We start from the raw sequence: 21,156 nt of genomic DNA, 5'->3' as shown, positions 1-21,156 counted from the left end.
CGCCCCAAAATAATAGGAAGAATAGGCCATAATTGAAAATACAGTTTCAGCCAACTTCTCGAGAATGTCAGTCTTTACTTTGGAGGTGGGCAGAAGATTTCCACTCTTTTTATACTCCTCGGTGGCTCTTTCCAGGTACATTTCAGTTTCATATGCAGACTGTGGGGAACAGCTTCGGCTCACAACGTTCTGTGAACTTCTGCCTTTTGAGAATAATGGTGTCCTGAGAAGATGTGGTTGCAGCAGAGTCTGCATTGGACACAACTGGATAGGATGATGAGTCATAGTCAGTTGACAGTTGATCAGAGGGGCTGCCGAAAACTGGCAGGATGACCAGGGTGATGCCAACAACCTTCACAGTAGTCCTGAAATTTTGGTTTAAAATACTGAAGACTGAAGTCGTTTGAAATCCCAAAGGTATCCTTCACAACACTTTGCAGCTCCTCTACTGTTGGTGGGATCCTGATGGAAGAACCAACTTCTCCATTTGGTCATCAGTGATTACATGGAGCTCTATCTCGTTCAACCTAGAATAAAATGTAAAAGGGCAGAGTTACGTTAGATTAAGTAGGTCAACTTGGTCATTTTCTGCTGCTTCAATTTCAAAACTAGTAGTTTAATTTAATACAATCATCCATCACAACCTATTCAAAATGCATAGTCTACACACTGATCAGCTGAATTTAAGTTGAGGGATCTTCCAACAACTGAAAAGAACACAACATTAATAACAATCGCACTCTCCAAAGTAACAATTTTACACACACAAATTGTTAAAGACAAATTTGAATTAATACTAAAAATTTTAAAGGTGAGGTTCACATATAAAACAATGAAACTCTTTATTAGATTAAAAAGGGGATAGACTCTATTTTCTGTACCGATCTGGTGACAGATCATGACATGAAATAACACTATTTGTGTATTTATATACTGTATATATCTTATCTTAACGTATCATGTTATTCAAACCAACTTTATCCAACAGGAAGAAGCATCAGGGGAACAGGAAACATTCAAACATGTTTACTGTAAGAACTGCACAAAGGAAGGAAACACAATCCTACACACGACCACTTTAAAATGGACATTTACCTTTTCAAACATCAGCTGCAATAACAACACTGTGCCCATTCTGATCAGACTGAAAGATTTATAGAGATTTATCCATGTGCTGCAAAAGGATTTGATATCAACATATATGCAGATCAGTAGGAGCATTTTCTTCATATTGATTTAGAGTTCAGTACTAGGAATATGTAGAATTAACATCTGTGTACATGACGAGTGATGAAAATTCAAAGTCAGGCTTTCAAAGGACGTCAGAATTGGTGTCTCTATCTGTGACTGTCCCAGAGGAACCTACCTGAGGGATTATTAAAGATCTGTCTGTCTAGAAAGACTTGCATTGATTCACAGTGTACAATTCTTTCTAATCTGTTAACATCTTCCTCCAAATCCTGTTTCTGCTGCATCAGAAGGGCTCAAACCTCCTGCTGTTTCTACTGGACCATCAATTCTACTTTATGATGATCTTCAAAGATAAAAACGTGAGTTTATTTGTGAACTCTGTGGAATGCGTCTGATGTTTAGTTTGAACCAATCCTGTGTCAGCTGCAGCCACATCATTGCCACGCATACAAATGGGTGCATTCCTATTCAGACCTGCTGGCTGTCAATGGGCTTCATTCCAGTTCAGACTGCCGGTGGTCGGCTGTAAACTCAACATGGCTCCTGTGTTAGAAGAGACGATGATTTTAAATTTGCACATTGAATAGTTTCTTTCCAACACTGTGGAGCTACCAGCCCAGTATATGTAGCCCACAGTAGATGGAGTTATCAAGCTGCACTGACAAACATCAGGACTCATGTAATCCCTACATGTCGACCTTTCACAGATGATCCAAGTGCAGATTCAACTCTGCATTACATTTGACTTCAGCTGTTACACACTTTCATTTTCTAGCTGTGTCACTTCCTGCTTTTTGGATCAGAGAGTTTATCCATGTCCACAAATGTTTGGCTGCATATTTGTATCATCTATATTTTCCAGTCTTCATACAGCCGACATTTCATGTGGACTCCAATCTGCCAGCTGCCATCACGTTTTCAGGGTTCATTCAGTGTTGAAATGTAGGACAAACAGCAGCACATGTTCTCTAAATGTTTGCAGTCATTTTAAATGAAGCTGATACTACATGAGACATTTTCATACATACTACAAAACCTTCAAAGGCTGATATGCAAGTTTGCATGAATCACCAACACAGTTGTGTTTGTTTCTAGTTTAGTTATAAATAAGCTGATCAAATATCTGCTGACTGATTAGATCCAGTATCTATTACAGATGAACTGGACATCACAGCATGTTGTTAATCCGTCATATCAAACTAAACAGTGTTGCTGGTGTAAATATCCTCCAATAAAGTCAGATGAGGGCTGCTGTTGCCAGGTAACAATGATGTCACACTTCTGATCTTTAGCATCATAGCGCTCGGAGTCTGATGTTGGCTCATGTGTTGTCACCAACATGACGTTCTACTAGTCGAGGCCTCACCTTAACCCACTGATGCTGATCACACAGACCCACTAATAGAACTGTTTTATCAGGTTTATGCAGCGTCAGCATTAATGTCACATTTAATCAGACACATTTACATTACAAGACCACTACAACCATTATCAACATTTAAATTACATTATACATCTGCACTGATTTAAAGTATTTTAACCTGATTCATTTTTTCCACCTTAACAGTTCATTCCCCAAATCAAACAAGATATTTGACCCTCAAAAAATGTACCAAAAAATAATTTTGCAATAAAATATTTATTCTTCAACTTTTACAATTGAAATCAAACAAGTGTATTTAAGAGTGAAACCAGAGTGGAAGCTGCTCATATAGAGTCCAACCCAGGCTAAAGTAAGTTGAGTAGAGCAGCTTCATCAAAGTGTCGGCTCTCTGAACACGGTGCAAGATCGCCATCTGCAGGACAAAACTAGTTTTTCATCGTACTGCATCCAACATACATCCACAGTCTAATTTTTTTTTCAAAGTAGTGTGTGTGTGTGTGTGTGTGTGTGTATATATATATATATATATATATATATATATATATATATATATATATATATATATATATATATAGATGCAACCCTGCGTCACATCTTCTTATAACTGTATTTTTTTCTTGTCTTGTAAATTTGCCCTCAATCTTTTCTTTTTTTAATATTATTTTAACCTGTGATTGTGCAGCATACAGCCCACACAAAGTTAACGAGTGGCTTTGACGTGTAAACAGTAAACAGTGCTCCATGTAATACTTGGCTAGATGGCAGTAGCGTGACTCCCCAGTCAGCCTTTGACCAGTCCAGTGTTTCTGTTTCAGTCATTTAAACATTGTGATATCCAAATAAGTGAAATACCCTCCACAGAACAGCAGCATGACTACATGATCTCCCTAATCCGACGATACAGGAACAGCCGACTGTCTCCACTACTCCACTTTCTCTTAGCATTAGCCATGCTAAGTGTTTAGCTTGATTAGCGCTCTGGCTCGGCTCTACAGCTGCTTTAAGAAAAATAAAGTCGTCTTGTTTGTTGAGCAGTACTTTATCAATGTTGTTGCTGTGCAGGTAATTATACGCCTCGGTGCTCTTATAATTACACAATTCCTCGCCAACAACACCTTCAGAAAATACAAGTCATTAATAATGTGAATGTAGCTAACATTGGGCCATAGTTTTAAGTCATCTACCGTGAGAAGTGACGAGCGAGGTGCTGCTACTGAACTGTTCTTAAAGATTTTTAAAACATCTCTACTGTCTATACACCTTTAATGTGCTGCCATTTACACCAGGTAAAAACACCTGATTCATTCCAGTTTCTCTGCTTTCACTTTGAATCATGTCAACATGAAGCCTGAACGTCTGTGATGAACACACTATCAGCATCACTGACATATTTCATCATTTAAAAACACTTCCTGTCACTGTGGTGGTTACAGTGACGTCATGCAGTTTGTGCTTCGACCTCCAGAGGGCGACAAATCAGCACAGACAGAGAGCTCCATTCAAACTTTGCTGCCATCAGTAATAATTCTTCAAATATAATCATCAGTGTTTGAGCAGTTATGATATCAGGGACAATCTAGACATGTGTGACAATACTGAACATGTCACATGACACACCTTAAACATCATGTGATCCACTCTCAGTCTGCACTTTCATTCATGACTTCAACAGGTTGAAATGAGCTTTGAAGAAACATTCAGTGAAATAAATCTTTCATGGATTCATGTGAGCAGCAGATGAACTTTGTACCAACAACATCTTCAATAACAGAGTCTGAATGAAGCTCAGGTGTTGATGCTGCTCACTGATTGGACGCTTGGTTTCAGCTCTGCTCTCAGTCTTTCCTGCACAGGTGAAGGTAGAAAGTGTGACTGGATCTATAGACTGGAAACAGAGAAACATGCTGAACATTTGAAGCTTTGCAGCAGAAATGTTCATGTTACAAATACAGCAGAGCTGATCTGGGATCAGTGTGTTCACACCTGCAGCTACAACAAGGTTTCATGTCTCCACACGTCAGCATGTGAACTTTACTCTGACTCAGTCTGAGCAGTCAGACGGCATATTTTTAAAGTTAACACATCAGCACACACAGAGCTGAGCCCCTCCCACCTGTGCTGAGTTTCAGGTGGAGCCCCGCCTCCTTCCAGGAAGCAGCTCACCTGTGTGTCCGTGTTTAGTGTCCAGGTGTGGAGTGGAGCTTGTTGTTTGTGTGTGAAGAAACTGTAAGTTTGCTTTGTTTCCTCCTTTAACAGTTTGTCTTTAGGAACTTTACTGTTTGTTCAGCTCATGTTTGATTTCTTCACACAACAAACTGTGTGTGTTTGTATTTCCGGTCTCTCCATTAAAGTCAGTGTGTAATGTTTTCCTGGCTAACATCAGCTGTGTGCAGCTTAGTTCAGCACAAATCTGCCGCTCCATAGTTCACGGTAACGGACTCACAGCTGGACCAACGAGGCCGAGTGTGTCCGCCACTCTGAGCTACGTTCGTGTTTGTGTACTTGTAGTTTGTACTTTGGTCCTGTTCAAATTCATGGGCTGCTTCCTCCTGAGGCCGCATTTGTAGACCGATTACGTCACAGCGACGCGCCGAAGGCTGTCCAAATTCGTAGACTCCTCTGAATGCAGCTGACAAATGCGTCCTCCTTTTCCCCGAATTTGAAGGATGGGTCGGGTGTGTCCTTCGTGGCCCACCATATCCCAGAATTCATAGCGCGGCCCAGCCAAACTCCAGTTTCCAACAATGGCGGCCGCTACTAAGTTTTAAAATTACTCATACTAATCCTTCTGGGTCACAAAATAAACTTTTAACATATTTTCAGGCGAGAAAGTAGCTGTGTAAACATCAAATATCTGCTCGGTTTATCAAGATATCGCATATTTGCAAAAGTGCTTTGACGTTTTCGGAGACGTCTGTTACCCACCAGCTCGATAGCTAGCCGGGAGCTCGAGGGTTACTGATGCGGCCGAGAATGGCACAACTCCCGGCACATCATTTTCAGATCACCGCGGACTTTCGCTACTCGGGTTAAACGTAATATATAAGTCTCTTAGACAATCTAAAAATGTTATTGTTGGGCTTTTTTCAGTGTTTTCTTTGTCCGTGAGTAAATCAGTTTGGCTGAGATTAAAGGTATTAGATTAAATAAAATAAAACTTTATTAATCCCCCGGGTGGGTTCCTCTGGGTTTTTACACAGCTGACTAAACGTCAAACAGAAAACTAATTAAACAGAAGTATGAGACAGTCGAGAATTTACGCAAGTGTCCTGTTATATTTTAGATAGCAAGGAGCAGACGGCCGAGTTAATTAAACTCCACTGAGACAGCGGTGATGCAAATCAGAAGGCTAGACCGTCCAATTTCACGGCCGTTTACTTCCGGCCTACCCAACCTTCTTAGGACCCGGCCCACGTAGACCGCTAAGGCCGGGTCCTCAGGAGGATGCAGCCCATGAATTTGGACACGACTTTTGTGAGTTCACTCAGAGCCCACAGAGGACGCAGCGTATGTGATGACGTCACACCCTTTACCTCCTTTACTGTCACTGTGATTAATATTTACACATGACACTAGACACCTGCAGAGCTCTGATGCTAAGCTAGCCACACAGCATGCTAACACTAAGCTAACACTAAGCTAACAGTAAGAGTTCTTACAGACACGAGTTAAAAAGCTGCTTTTAGTTTGTGATCAGAGTCCAGGACTGAGAGCAGCAGCAGAGCTGATGGATGATGAATTACTGGATGGAAGAAGCTTCTCATTAGCAGTGAATCAGTGTGTGTGCAGTTCTCTACAAACTCAGCAGGAAGAATTAGTGTGAAGCTTTAACTCTGCTGATCCTCTTTGAATCATGGATCAGCTGAAATGTTTAAAATGTTGTTCACACGTGTTGAACTGACTGAAGCTTCCAGTCACAGTGAATCAGTGTGTGTCAGTGAATGCATCGTGTGTGCTTCAGGCTCCATCTAGTGGACTGATAGTAGAGCAGCTGATGGCAGCTTCCTCTGCCTCACACTACTGTCTGACTGCATTCAGCTGACACTGAGATGAAGCAGGAAAGAAGCAGCTGATATTTGGACAGCACACATGATGGAAAGGAGGATTTCAGTTGATGTGCACATGAATGATTTGTGTTTCCTCTGCAGGTGAAGGTAGAAAGTGTGTGTGAGCTGATGTGAATTGAGCAGCATGGATCAGTGTGAGGACAGAGAGGAGGGAGTCCCTCCCTCTAAAAGCACTCTGTGTGGGGAACATGAGAGCCAGACCAAAGCTCAGAGGTGAGATGACCATCTCTAACTGTCCATGACTCTTCTCCATGTCACAGCTCAGCACTCACATCACTGCTCCATCATTATTCACAGGAACCAGCCTGGACCTCCACCCAGCTCTGTGTCCTTACAGAGTGACTGGTCTAAAGATCACCTCTTCATTGATTTTAAAGTCCAGCCTGTGTCTGCTGCAGAGAGGTGAGCTGTTAGTAACATGAACTCTTTGATTAAACTGCTCGATGTTGTTGGATATAAACTGCAGTACAAACACGTCGTTCTCTCAGTCCCATTTAAACTGTCTTTTAAAACAAGCCTTTGGTTTTTAAACAACTGAAAACCCACTTCAGCAAACAGGAAGTGATCAGATCGTCCGTCCACTTCCTGTCAGGCCCTGCAAACATTTCATATTGAAGAAAAGTAGTTGATATCTCACATTTTTACTCCACCACATTCAACCATTTTGACATTTTAGGCCACAGCATGAAACTCTTGTCACATGACTCCTGTTATGTTATAGAGTCATGTGACCACCAGGCAGGGATTTGTATGGATGAAACACATTCAAATCAATCTGATTCATCAATGGAAACATTTTTGGTGTAAATGCACCAACACTGAAAACGCTGAAGATAAAAACACAACAAATGAAATATGAACAAATCGAGGCTTTGAATACACGTGTGTGTGTTTGAGACAAAGAGATAAATGATTGTGTGTCTGTCCTATTACTGCATGAGGATTTTATTGTAGATTTTGTGCGTGTACACTTTTGACCACGAAGGTGTTGAAAGGGCGTAAAACAGTTGGAGGCACAAGAGTAAACACTAGTGCTGTCAGTAGATTAAAAAATGACTAATTAATGACAAAATTTTCTGTCATTAATCGTGATCAATCACAATTACTTGATCAATTACATTTTTTCAAATTTATATTTAAGCTTGTAACGGACGTTTACACCATATAATGAAGTAAATGCAGAATAAACACAAAGAATGTTAAACGCTTCAATTCAAAGAGACTTTGAATAGTTTTCTTCAGTCTTTAACTCAGCTTCTCTCCTGTAAATACAACTTTGTAACAAACATATATACTAAAAGGTAAGTGTGCACTAATATATAATAATATATAATCTATATTACTGCTGTTAATGAAAATGATTAATCAGACTCATCACAGGGTTACTGTGGATTAATTTGGATTAATCACGATTAAATATCATTTTTAATGTAAACTAATCAAATTTCATTTCATGAGCAAACAGACTCGAGAGAAAAGGGCAAATTTACACACTTAACATGTTTATTGAACGACTCTGTAAACATTGATTAACCTCCTGAATGAGCCGACCCCCCCAGGGACAGTCCTGCATGCTAATGATGGGCTCTGCTCTGTACGTGCATGATTCTGTCAGCCACAAACTCCTCAGCTGATCCTGAATCTGAGCCCATCTGTAAAACAATCATTTTCTTCACAAGTCTGTGGAGGTGGCACTGATCATGCAGCAGTCTAACACACTCTGTCACTCTTCTTCAAGTCTTTGACACGAGGAACCAAAACTATGTTATTAACAATATTAACAGGTCTGCAGTTTGTCCACTTGGCAGTTGTGTCATCAGTGCTTTGCATTATTGTTATATTTTAAGCTGGAAGTGCTTCGGTGAAAAGAAAATTCCTTCTGTCACAATGTGCAGAATCCTTCATGTTGGTCGGCTGGTCCGTCTTGTTATTTTTTTAATACTCAAACTTTCCATCGAGAGGTCAGTGTGTGTTTATCATCTTCCATATTGAGCTGATTGGTTCAGCTGCCCGTCACTAACAGATGTGCTGCACATCTGCACGTGTGCAAAGGTAACTCTACTTGGACAAACTGCCCGAAGTGCGTTGATAGAAACATTTCAGGGATTTTGAGTCGTTCTGCACTCCAGATGTGTCGTGTTAATGATTTTTATCATGTTAATCATGATAACAGATGAACCCCCTAACCCTAACCCTACATGTTAATTTTGACAGCACTGGTAAATCCTTTTTAATGTTCTTCTGTCAGATCATTGATTAGACTCGACTCCAAATACGAGACTCAGAAAACTCAAATGAAAACTCAAATCAAACCAATGAGAAAAGGACTTCTTGTGTTAGAATGAAAACATATGGAAGTCGTCAGGTTTCAAACACTCGATGAATCTACTGCACAGTTACATTCAGGGACCTTTGGCCTCCTGAGAGCATTAGTTGATGGTTCATCACAGTTTTACCTTCCAGTGAGTGAATTTATCAGTTTGATGAAGTCTCAAAGTTTCCCCTGAGCTTCTGCAACATCATCACTTCCATCACTGATGAAAGAAAGTTCATAGAAAACAGAAAATATATCTTCAGAATCTGAGAGTTTAAAACTTGACAAAGTTGATTCAAACGAAGTTATTTGAGCAGAAACTCCTGGATCTTTATCCTGTGTTGATCTAATCCTTCATGGTTCCTCCACAGAGTGGAGCAGCAGAGTTCAGAGGTTCCCAGTGGTCAGTCTGCCCAGCAGCATCAAACACAGCTGGACTTTATATTTATGGTCTGTACATGTACAACAACTACTGTTACATCTGTTCTGTTCACAGTCATCTCCATGCTGCTCTTTGCAGACCAGTGGATTATCTGTAGGGCTGAGAACAAAGTACAAATACTTCATTACATAACCTAATTACTGTTTTCAGGTATCTGTAGTTTACTTGAGTAGTAACTATTTTTTACTTTTACTCCGTACATTTTTAAACAAATATCTGAACTTTCTACTTTTTAAAAGTAGAAACATCCTCCAAAGAGCTGCTTTCTTTTTTACTATTACTTTTAAATTTAATGAGTACTTCAACTTTTACTGGAGTAGTTTTTAATAGTAGTAGTTGTCCTTCTACTTGACCAAAAGTACAGACTTTGTGTACTTTGCTGATTTTTACAATGATTCAGTTCTGATTCACAAATTCAGTTTTGAGAAATATTATAATGATGATTATTTATCTTGGATTTCACTGTTGAAAGAACCTCTAAACCTTGTAAAGTAAAAACATTTAATTCCAAATGATTTGAGTCTTTCTCTGCAACTACAAACTCCGTGTAAACTACTTTGGTATAAAAACAAAGCTGAGACTTCATCAGAGGTGTAAACATCAGGTTAATGATCCACACTTTGTGTTTACATGTTTTCATGATTACGTGATTTCACTCTGATTAGCTCATTCATAAAATATTCTGTTCCAGCTGCTGGAGGACAACATCATCACTTTTGTGAAGAACGAGCTGAAGAAGATCCAGAAGGTTCTGAGTCCAGGTTACCCAGAATGCTTAGAGAGTCAGAGGGAGGATGAGGAGGAGAGGAGGAGCAGAAAGGCACTTGTGACAATCACAGTGAACTTCCTGAGGAGACTGAAGCAGGAGGAGCTGGCTGAGCGTCTCTATTGCAGTAAGAGCATTTCTGTAAGCGTTTAAGCTGATTGATGACTACAACAGTCATTAAACAACCACTGTTGTCCTACAAGACCCTCATCATACTCCTCTGGCAGAGCTTCAACTGCAGTCTGAGGGAGACTGGTGCTCTACCTGCACTGTGTATAGTGCAGGTGGAGCACTGCTGACGTCGACAGAGAATATTGTCGGACTCCTTGTTGGGTACACTGTAAACCCGAATAAGTCCAGTGAACTCAACATTCATGAGGAAACTGATTACATAATAATTTTTAAGTTAACTTACTTAAAAACTATAAGTTCACTGTAACTTAAAAAATATGACCTGAATAAGATCAAAGAATTGAACTACCTCCAACCTGTAACTTAGTATTTAAGTAACTTACAAAGTTTAATTTCACTAAACTTGTATTTTTTATTCTATTTGAACTTTATTTCATTACTTTACTAACTTAAATATTATAACTTATATAAACTCTAATTACCTATTAAAGCGCACGCTAAGTGTAACCCTTCATAGACAGGGTCTTTCTGTAAAGAAAAAAAACTGAGACAGATTTGCAATTGCAAGTTTATTTATAACCACCTGCACAAAACTTTACATGCTTCTGCGTTTGAACATGTTTTTAGTGCTTATTGTACAACTTGTACAGTGAACATTTTAAACAATATAGTGCTTCAGCCTTTTCTTTGGCTCTCTTTTAAAATTAATTTTGGAAACAACATAAAAATGTATCAGCCTGATGCTGTTATAAAACTAATAAAAGGCATTTTTATAAACATTTAAACAAAATAAATAGTCTCAGTCTACTCTTTAGCTTTTCCCTTAAACTTCAACATAAATAGTATTTTTATAACTAATAATATAGTGCATCATTTTTTTTCTACAGTTGTTCCCTTTTAAAACTTGTAAAAATAGAAACATTTAAAACAAAAAAATATGTATGAGCATTTTCTTCCAGGTTTTAATTATAAGACTAAGTTAAATAGAACACCCACCATATAAAAAATGCTATCTAGAGGCATGTTTGTCTCAGTCTATGTCTCAGGCTATGGGGAACAGATAGCAGCAGATGTCCTAAACCTACAGAACTTTGTATGAAACTTTACTACAGTTTAGTGCAACTACTCATGCGAGGCATCAACTTCAGTGGAACAGTTTGAATTTTGCCAGCAGTATAGTGCCAGCACCTCTACGTGCTACTCTGGCAGTAAAAGATTGTTTTTGAGGCGAAGAAGACATGGTTTCAACTGTTTACCATCCTCAAGGCCCATCAGGAGTTTCTGGATGAATGTGAATGTGTTAACCAGGTTTTTTGGATAGTCCAGATGCAAGACATAAAACAATCCGAACAACAAGACAAATGCATCAGCCCACTTGGGAATGTCGCCTACCACAAGCTCATCTTCCACTACAGCTGCTGCACTGACCACAACAATATTAAAATACAATAAAAAAATAACTTACCTCGGAGCTTAGCGGTAACTGTGTTTAATGCTCAAATCCCACTTCAAGCTGTTCGAACAAAAAGAAAAACCACAACTCACGTTACCATGAGACAGCTAGCTTAGCCCACATTTACACAGCGGCGGTTATTAGATTAATATGTAAAACATATTTCGCCAAAACGTAACCATTACCATATCACAAAGCTTATGGTGAAAATAAGTAAACCACTGGAAATAATAATTACCAACAACTGGTACGTGGCTGCCACTGGCGTTTTAGTCTCAATTTAGGCTTGCATTAAAATAGTGAGCAGTTAGCTCCAAAATGTGCGCCGACTCGTCGACAAAAAACTTGAGTTTTTCAACCGAAATGACTCAACACGGACGCAACATTCCTCTGGTAACAATCGACAGCAGCTCAAAGAATAATAAGGTTGTCTTTCATTTTACTTACATATCTTCTTGCTTTGCTTTTCTTCACTTCGCTTCAGACCTCTGCCATCTTGAAAACTTTTCAGAGTATGTAGTTCAGGTTCACGAACATACGCCATGATGTCATCAAGCCTCTCAACTTAATAACTTTGACACGAAGGTTTTATTTACTCATAACTTTCTATTCTAATAAAGATCCCTTAAGTAAAAGTTAAATCTGCTTATAATTTTTAAGGTGTTTTGACTTGGTGGCTACTTTTGATTTCTATGATTATAAAACTTTTGAGCCTATTGTACTTTAGGGTTTACACTGTAGAGCACCTGGGGTGGATGAGGTTTCCTGAAGACTCTGGATGTTATAGGGCTGTCTTGGTTGGCACGCCTCTATACAATTTTGCTAGAGGATTTCCTCCGGTACCCATTTTTAAGAAGGGGGTCCCAAGGGTGTGTTCCAAATATAGGGGGATCACACTCCTTAGCCTACATGGGAAAGTCTATGCCAGGATGCTGGAAAGGAGAGTCCGTCTGAACCTCGAATGCAGGAAGAAAAATGTGGTTTTCATCCAGGTTGTGGAACACTGGATCAGCTCTTTATCCTCTCAAATATACTTGAGGATGCATTGATGTTTGTCCAATCAGTCTACATGTGTTTTGTGGACCAGGAGAAGGCATTCAGCGGTGTCACTCTGAGTGATCTTTTGGGAGGTATAGAGTGTCTGGCCTGTTGCTAAGGGTATTTGGTCCTTATACACCTGTTGCAGGAGCTTGGTTAGCATAGCCAGACTTGTTTCCAGTGGGTGATGGACTCTGCCCATGTTACTTTTGCTGCAGATTCTCTTCGTAATTTTTATGGACAGAATTTCCGACAAGTAGCGGAAGGGTTTCCCTTGGGTGGTCTCAGAACCTGATCTCTGCTTTTCGCGGATAATGTGGTTCTGCTGCCCTAATCAGGTGATGGCCTCCAGCTCGTACCAGAAGGGTTCATGCCTGATTGTGAAGTGGTGGAAATGAGAATCGGCACCTCCAAATCTGGGGCCATGGTCCTTAGCTGGAAAAGGGTTAAGTGCTCACTCCTGGACAAGAATGAGTTCCTGTCCCAAGTGGAGTTCAAGTATCTCGGGGCCTTGTTAACAAGTGACGGGAGAACAGACGGATTGGTGGTACTGCTGCTGCAGTGATGCGTACGCTGTACCAGTCCGTCATGGTGAAGAGAGAGTTGAGTTTAAAAGCAAAAGTCTCACTTGTCGATCTACATCCCTAACCTCACTTATAGTCATGTTGTTAGTGACCAAAAGAGCAAGTTTGCAGATACAAGCGGTGGAAATGGGCTTCCTCTGAAGGGCTGCTGGCTTCTGCCTTAGTAATAGGGTGAGAAGTTCGGCCACCTGGGATGGCCTCAGAGTAGAGCCACTGCTCCTCCACATCGAAAGGAGCCAGTTGAGGTCGTTTGGGTCTGACAAAGATGCCCCCTGGGCACCTACTAAGTGAGGTGTTCTGGGCATGTCCCACCGAGGCAGACCCAGGCTTGTCTGGGAACACCTTGATGTTCCCCCAGACAAGCTGGAGGAAGTGGTCATGAAGAGGGTTGTCTGGGCTTCTCTACCTAGGCTGCTGCCTCCTTGACCGGCCCTGGATAAGCGGAACAATATAAATGGATGGATGACTAGAACATTTGTTATTGTCTTAAGAGATGGACCAACATGTAGCCAAATATCCATGCTTTAAAAAAATGAGACGTAATGTTTTGCATTCTTTTTCCAGAACATTTTCCTACGGTATGTCAACGTAACCTTAAATCTGCACTGAAGAAGAAGTTCCAGTGTGTGTTTGAGGGGATCGCTAAAGCAGGAAACCCAACCCTCCTGAATCAGATCTACACAGAGCTCTACATCACAGAGGGAGGGACTGCAGAGGTCAATGATGTACATGAGGTCAGACAGATTGAAACAGCATCCAGGACCAAACCAGACAGACCAGCAACAACAATCAGACAAGAAGACATCTTTAAAGCCTCACCTGGAAGAGATGAACCAATCAGAACAGTGCTGACAAAGGGAGTGGCTGGCATTGGGAAAACAGTTTTAACACAGAAATACACCCTGGACTGGGCTGAAGACAAAGCCAACCAGGACATCCAGTTCATATTTCCATTCACTTTCAGAGAGCTGAATGTACTGAAAGAGGAAAAGTTCAGCTTGGTGGGACTTGTTCATCACTTCTTTACTGAAACCAAAGAAGCAGGAATCTGCAGCTTTGAAGACTTCCAGGTTGTGTTCATCTTTGATGGTCTGGATGAGTGTCGACTTCCTCTGGACTTCCACAAAACTACAATCCTAACTGACCCTAGAAAGTCCACTTCAGTGGATGTGCTGCTGATAAACCTCATCAGGGGAAAACTGCTTCCCTCTGCTCACCTCTGGATAACCACACGACCTGCAGCAGCCAATCAGATCCCTCCTGTCTGTGTTGGCATGGTGACAGAGGTCAGAGGGTTCACTGACCCACAGAAGGAGGAGTACTTCAGGAAGAGATTCAGAGATGAGGAGCAGGCCAGCAGGATCATCTCCCACATCAAGACATCAAGAAGCCTCCACATCATGTGCCACATCCCAGTCTTCTGCTGGATCACTGCTACAGTTCTGGACGATGTGCTGGAAACCAGAGAGGCAGGACAGCTGCCCAAGACCCTGACTGAGATGTACATCCACTTCCTGGTGGTTCAGGCCAAAGGGAAGAAGGTCAAGTATGATGGAGGAGCTGAGACAGATCCACACTGGAGTCCAGAGAGCAGGAAGATGATGGAGTCTCTGGGAAAACTGGCTTTTGATCAGCTGCAGAAAGGAAACCTGATCTTCTATGAATCAGACCTGATAGAGTGTGGCATCGATATCAGAGCAGCCTCAGTGTACTCAGGAGTCTTCACACAGATCTTTAAAGTGGAGAGAGGACTGTACCAGGACATGATGTTCTGCTTCATCCATCTGAGTGTTCAGGAGTTTCTGGCTGCTCTTCATGTCCATCTGATCTTCATCAACTCTGGACTCAATCTGCTGGAAGAACAAAAAACCTTCCAGAAGTCTGAAACAGGAGAATCTGCAGAGAAACACTTCTACCAGAGTGCTGTGAACAAGGCCTTACATAGTCCAAATGGACACCTGGACTTGTTCCTCCGCTTCCTTCTGGGTCTTTCACTGCAGACCAATCAGACTTTCTTACGAGCCCTGATGTCACAGACAGGAAGTATCTCAGGAATCACTCTAGCAACAGTCACGTACATCAAGGCGAGGCTCAGTGAGAATCTGTCTGCAGAGAAAAGCATCAATCTGATCCACTGTCTGAATGAACTGAATGATCGTTCTCTAGTGGAGGAGATCCAACAATACAGGACTTCAGGAAGTCTCTCCACAGGTAAACTGTCTCCTGCTCAGTGCTCAGCTCTGACCTTCATCTTACTGTCATCAGAAGAAGATCTGGATGAGTTTGACTTCAAGAAATACTCTACTTCAGAGGAGGCTCTTCTGAGAATGCTGCCAGTGGTCAAAGCCTCCAACAAAGCTCTGTAAGTAAACACGTTGTCATCGCTTCATTGTTAAAATCACAGGAAATAAATCAGAAATGCTGAGTTCAAAGAGCACTGTAACAGTTTTTTTTAAATAGTGAATTAAATGATCATCAGTCACTCAGTAAATATATGGTAGTTTTAATGTTTCACTCCAGCATTTCTAAAACACACTTTGTTCTATAAGTCTTATCAAAGGACAATCCAGACCCAGCCTATAAGAACATGAGCTCTGATGCTTCAGCCCCTCTGACAGGTTTATTATCCTCAGCTTGTTCACTTTTCTACAACTCCAGGAGTTTGGTTGTTTTATTCTAAAGCACAAACTTCAGCTACCAGACTTCACCTACATCTTTTTCTGATGTTCGTAATTTAAGTTCAAGTTTGTATCTCACTTTCAGTGCACACTCTCCCTTTTTAAATATAAATCTCTGCTGTGCTGTCATGTTTTTATCCCGTATGGAGGGAGAACTTGGGTCTTCATTACTGAAATTGCCTCTAAGGTCGTGTTTCTTGTCAGTAACCATATGTAACTGTAAAGCTTCCATAACCAGTGTTCCCACAGAATTACAGTGGGTTCACTCTGGGTCCTCTACAGTTTCCTTCCACTGTCCACAGACATGCAGTTAGATTACCTGGTGATCTAAACTTCATGCAGGTGTAGAGTGAGAGTGGTTGTCTGTCCTTCTGTGGGCTTAGTGGAAGAGAGTGGATGGATCTCTGCTTTGTCTTTGATATATCCTGACAGCAAACATTCTCCATGAAGTCTGCATTTTCAATTCAATTTAATTCAATTTTTTTTATATAGCACCAAATCACAACAAAAGTCGCCTCAAGGCACTTCATAGATACAGAGAAAAACCCAACAATCATATGACCCCCTATGAGCAAGCACTTTGGCGACAGTGGGAAGGAAAAACTCCCTTTTAACAGGAAGAACCCTCCATCAGAACCAGGCTCAGGGAGGGGCGGCAATCTGCTGCGACCGGTTGGGGTTAGAGAAGGAAGAAAGGATTTCAGCTCATTTCCTTTATACGCACCTTTAACAGGAAGAGTTTTATACAGCTGGTGTTTAAATTCCAGTGTTCCTCACAATACACAGGTAATGAGCATAATGATTATTGAATTACTAAAATTTTCTAAAACAATTGTTTTAGTTAATATTGTATGATATTATACACAGAATTATTAGCTCAGTAGGTAGAGTGGTCGCACCATGATCATAAGGTCAGGGGTCGAATCCACCGAATAGCTACCCTGTGGTATCCCTGAGCAAGGTACCATCAAGGTACCAATCATGTGCACTGGATTGGTAGCACTCATAGTCTCATAGGTTTAAAAAAAAAAAAAAAAAAAAGGTTCAACATATAAACAAATTTAATTTGATCACATATATTGTTTGTTTTGTTTTTGTTTTTGTTTTTTTCCTTTTCTCTCTCAGACTGAGCAGCTGTAATGTCTCAGAGGAATGCTGTGAAAATTTGTTGTCAGTCGTCAGCTCCCAGACCTGTAGTCTGAGAGAGCTGGACCTGAGTACCAACAACCTGAAGGCTTCAGCAGTAAAGCTTCTGTCAGCTGCAGTGGAGAGTCCACACGCCACACTGAATGTTCTGAGGTCAGATCAATTTGTATTCAGTTTAGTTCTGTTTGTTTTTGTGTTTGATGTTTGTTTTTGTTTATATCTTTATCCAGTTATCCTTGTTTCATAGCATTTTTTTCATTTCCAAGTTAAAGTAAAGTTTTACTAACCTGCTCAGCACAAGACAATAAGCTATTGCACCCTGATTACACTTTAACAACAATCTTTTTTTCATGTTTTTGTCTTCAGACTTAACATCTGTGAACTCTCAGAGGAAAACTGTGAAGCTCTGTCCTCAGTTCTAAGCTCACAGTCCTCTAGTCTGACAGAGCTGGACCTGAGTATCAGAAAGCTGCAGGATTCAGAAGTGAAGCTTCTGTCTGTTGGACTACAACGTTTAAGCTGTAAATTGAATATTCTGAGGTCAGATCAAAAAACATTTTGTTTTTAGAATTATTAATTAAAGTTCATCCATATTCAATTCAATTCAATTTTATTTATATAGCACCAAATCACAACAAAAGTCGCTTCAAGGCGCTTCATAGATACAGAGAAAAACCCAACAATCATATGACACCCTATGAGCAAGCACTTTGGCGACATTGGGAAGGAAAAACTCCCTTTTAACAGGAAGAAACCTCCGGCAGAACCAGGCTCAGGGAGGGGCGGCCATCTGCTGCGACCGGTTTGGGTGAGAGAAGGAAGACAGGATAAAAGACATGCTGTGGAAGAGAGACAGAGGTTAATAACAGATATGATTCAATACAGAGAGGTCTGTTAATACATAGAGAGCGAGAAAGGTGACTGGAAAGGAAAAACTCAATGCATCATGGGAATCCCCCGGCAGCCTACATCTATTGCAGCATAACTAAGGGAGGATTCAGGGTCATCTAGTCCAGCCCTAACTATATGCTTTAGCAAAAAGGAAAGTTTTAAGCCTAATCTTAAAAGTAGAGATAGTGTCTGTCTCCCGAATCCAAACTGGAAGCTGGTTCCACAGAAGAGGGGCCTGAAAACTCAAGGCTCTCCCTCCCATTCTACTTTTAAATACTCTAGGAACAACAAGTAGGCCTGCAGAGCGGGAGCGAAGTGCTCTAATAGGGAAATATGGTACTACAAGGTCATTAAGATAAGATGGGGCCTGATTATTTAAGACCTTGTATGTGAGGAGCAGGATTTTGAATTCAATTCTGGATTTAACAGGAAGCCAATGAAGGGAAGCCAAAACAGGAGAAATATGCTCTCTCTTTCTAGTCCCTGTCAGTACTCTTGCTGCAGCATTTTGGATTAGCTGAAGGCTTTTCAGTGAGTTTTTTGGACATCCTGATAATAATGAATTGCAGTAGTCCAGCCTGGAAGTAATAAATGCATGAACTAGTTTTTCAGCGTCACTCTGAGACAGGATATTTCTAATTTTAGAGATGTTGCGCAAATGGAAGAACGCAGTCTTACATATTTGTTTAATATGTGCGTTGAAGGACATATCCTGGTCGAAAATGACTCCAAGGTTCCTCACAGTGTTACTGGAGGCCAAGGTAATGCCATCCAGAGTAAGAATCTGGTTAGATACCATATTTCTAAGCTTTTCAGCGCAGAGTACAATGACCTCAGTTTTATCTGAGTTAAGAAGCAGAAAGTTAGTGGCCATCCAAGTCTTTATGTCTTTAAGACATTCCTGCAGTTTAACTAATTGGTGTGTGTTATCTGGTTTCATGGACAGATAGAGCTGAGTGTCATCTGCATAGCAGTGAAAATGTATGCTATGTCTTCTAATGATGCTGCCTAGGGGAAGCATGTATAATGTAAACAGAATTGGTCCTAGCACTGAACCCTGTGGAACTCCATAATTAACCTCAGTGTGTGAAGAGGACTCTCCATTTACATGCACAGATTGGAGTCTATTAGATAGATATGATACAAACCACTGCAGTGCAATACCTGTAATACCTACAGCATGTTCTAATCGCTCTAATAGGATATTATGGTCAACAGTATCGAATGCTGCACTAAGGTCAAGAAGGACAAGCACAGAGATGAGTCCACTGTCAGAGGCCATAAGAAGATCATTTGTAACCTTCACTAAAGCTATTTCTGTGCTGTGATGAGCTCTGAAACCTGACTGAAACTCTTCAAATAAACCATTCCTCTGCAGATGATCTGTTAGCTGTTTGACAACTACTCTTTCAAGGATTTTTGATATGAAAGGAAGGTTGGAGATTGGCCTATAATTAGCTAAGACCGCTGGGTCTAGAGATGGCTTTTTGAGTAAAGGTTTAACTGCAGCCACCTTGAAGGCCTGTGGTACATAGCCGATTATTAGAGATAGGTTGATCATATATAAGATCGAAGAATTAATCAATGGCAGGACTTCTTTGAGCAGTTTTGTAGGAATGGGGTCTAAAAGACACGTTGATGGTTTGGAGGAAGTAATTATTGAAGTTAACTCAGAAAGATCGATTGGAGAGAAAGAGTCTAACTTAACATCAATGGTACTAAGAGTAGCTGTAGATAATAATACATCTGTGGGATGATTATTGGTAATTTTTTCTCTAATGATAAAAATTTTATTTGTGAAGAAGTTCATGAAGTCATCACTAGTTAATGTTAAAGGGATGGTTGGCTCAAAAGAGCTCTGGCTTTTTGTCAGCCTGGCTACAGTGCTGAAGAGAAACCTGGGGTTGTTCTTATTTTCTTCAATCAGTGATGAGTAGTAAGCTGTTCTGGCTTTGCGGAGGGCTTTCTTATAAAGCAACAAACTATTTCTCCAGGCTAAATGATGATCCTCTAAATTTGTGACACGCCATTTCCTCTCCAGATTACGAGTCATCTGCTTTAGGGTACGTGTTTGAGAATTATACCACGGAGTCAGGTACTTCTGATTAGAGACCTTAGTTTTCACTGGAGCTACAGTATCCAGAGTCGTACGTAGTGAGGAGGTGAAAATTATTAACAAGATAATCGACCTCTGTTGGGGTAGCGTTCAGATAGCTGCTCTGCTCTGTGTTGGTACAGGGCATTGACGATGATAACAGTGGCTGGATTATATTCTTAAACTTAGTTACAGCGCTTTCAGAAAGACATCTACTTTGATAAAGTCCACTCTCCACTGCTGCGTAATCAATTATTGTAAATGTAAATGTTATCAAGAAATGATCAGACAGGAGAGGGTTTTCAGGAAACACTGTTAAATGTTCAGTTTCTATGCCATATGTTAAAACGAGATCTAGAGTGTGATTAAAGTGGTGGGTGGGTTCTTTTACATTTTGAGAGAAACCAATTGAGTCTAACAACAGATTAAATGCCATGTTGAGGCTGTCATTTTTAGCATCAACATGGATGTTAAAATCACCCACAATAATTATTTTATCTGAGCTCAGAACTAAATTAGATATAAAGTCTGAGAAATCAGACAGAAACTCTGTGTAAGGCCCAGGTGGACGATAGATGATAACAAGTAAGACTGGTTCATATGATGTTGTATCTTAGTATGTTTATGTTTCCTTTAAAAATAGAAAGTCAAGATTTAATGTTGTGAAATGTATTAACAAACTCTACATGAGTATTTGTTGTATAGACTCTCTTTTATTTTTCAGACTGAGTGGCTGTAACCTGTCAGAGAGAAGCTGTGAAGCTCTGTCCTCAGTCCTCAGCTCCCAGTCCTCCAGTCTGAGAGAGCTGGACCTGAGTAACTCTGACCTGCAGGATTCAGGACTGAAGCTTCTGTCTGCTGGACTAAAGAGTTCACAGTGTACAGTGGCAACTCTCAGGTCAGGATTCAAACTTTTCCACAGATGATCATTTGAAATGGGATTTATATTATTGTATAAACAGGTAACTTTTATAC

General features: G+C 40.5%; 2 protein-coding genes across 2 annotated transcripts in view; both read left to right on the top strand.

Moving 5' to 3' along the window:
• Positions 1–6,729: 6,729 nt before the first annotated feature.
• The window catches only part of LOC102787331 (uncharacterized), a 526,954-nt gene continuing 512,527 nt past the window's right edge, over positions 6,730–21,156 (top strand). Inside the window, exons 1-5 of the mRNA XM_087838425.1 lie at positions 6,730–6,855; positions 6,940–7,044; positions 9,328–9,518; positions 12,814–12,879; positions 13,126–13,308. Coding sequence (XP_087694551.1) covers positions 6,767–6,855; positions 6,940–7,044; positions 9,328–9,518; positions 12,814–12,879; positions 13,126–13,308 — 634 coding nt within the window. The 5' untranslated portion in view covers positions 6,730–6,766. The remainder of the gene's footprint in view (positions 6,856–6,939; positions 7,045–9,327; positions 9,519–12,813; positions 12,880–13,125; positions 13,309–21,156) is intronic.
• On the top strand, positions 14,595–17,442 carry LOC148105965 (protein NLRC3-like). Its single transcript, XM_087838011.1, has 2 exons — positions 14,595–15,733; positions 17,175–17,442. The coding sequence occupies exons 1-2, from the start codon at positions 14,646–14,648 to the stop codon at positions 17,440–17,442; spliced, it is 1,356 nt and encodes a 451-aa protein (XP_087694137.1). The 5' UTR covers positions 14,595–14,645.

This window comes from Neolamprologus brichardi, chromosome 3 (assembly GCF_056152115.1).
Source record: "Neolamprologus brichardi isolate AB-2024 chromosome 3, ASM5615211v1, whole genome shotgun sequence".
Lineage (NCBI taxonomy): Eukaryota > Metazoa > Chordata > Actinopteri > Cichliformes > Cichlidae > Neolamprologus > Neolamprologus brichardi.
This window is presented reverse-complemented; position numbering and strand designations above follow the sequence as displayed.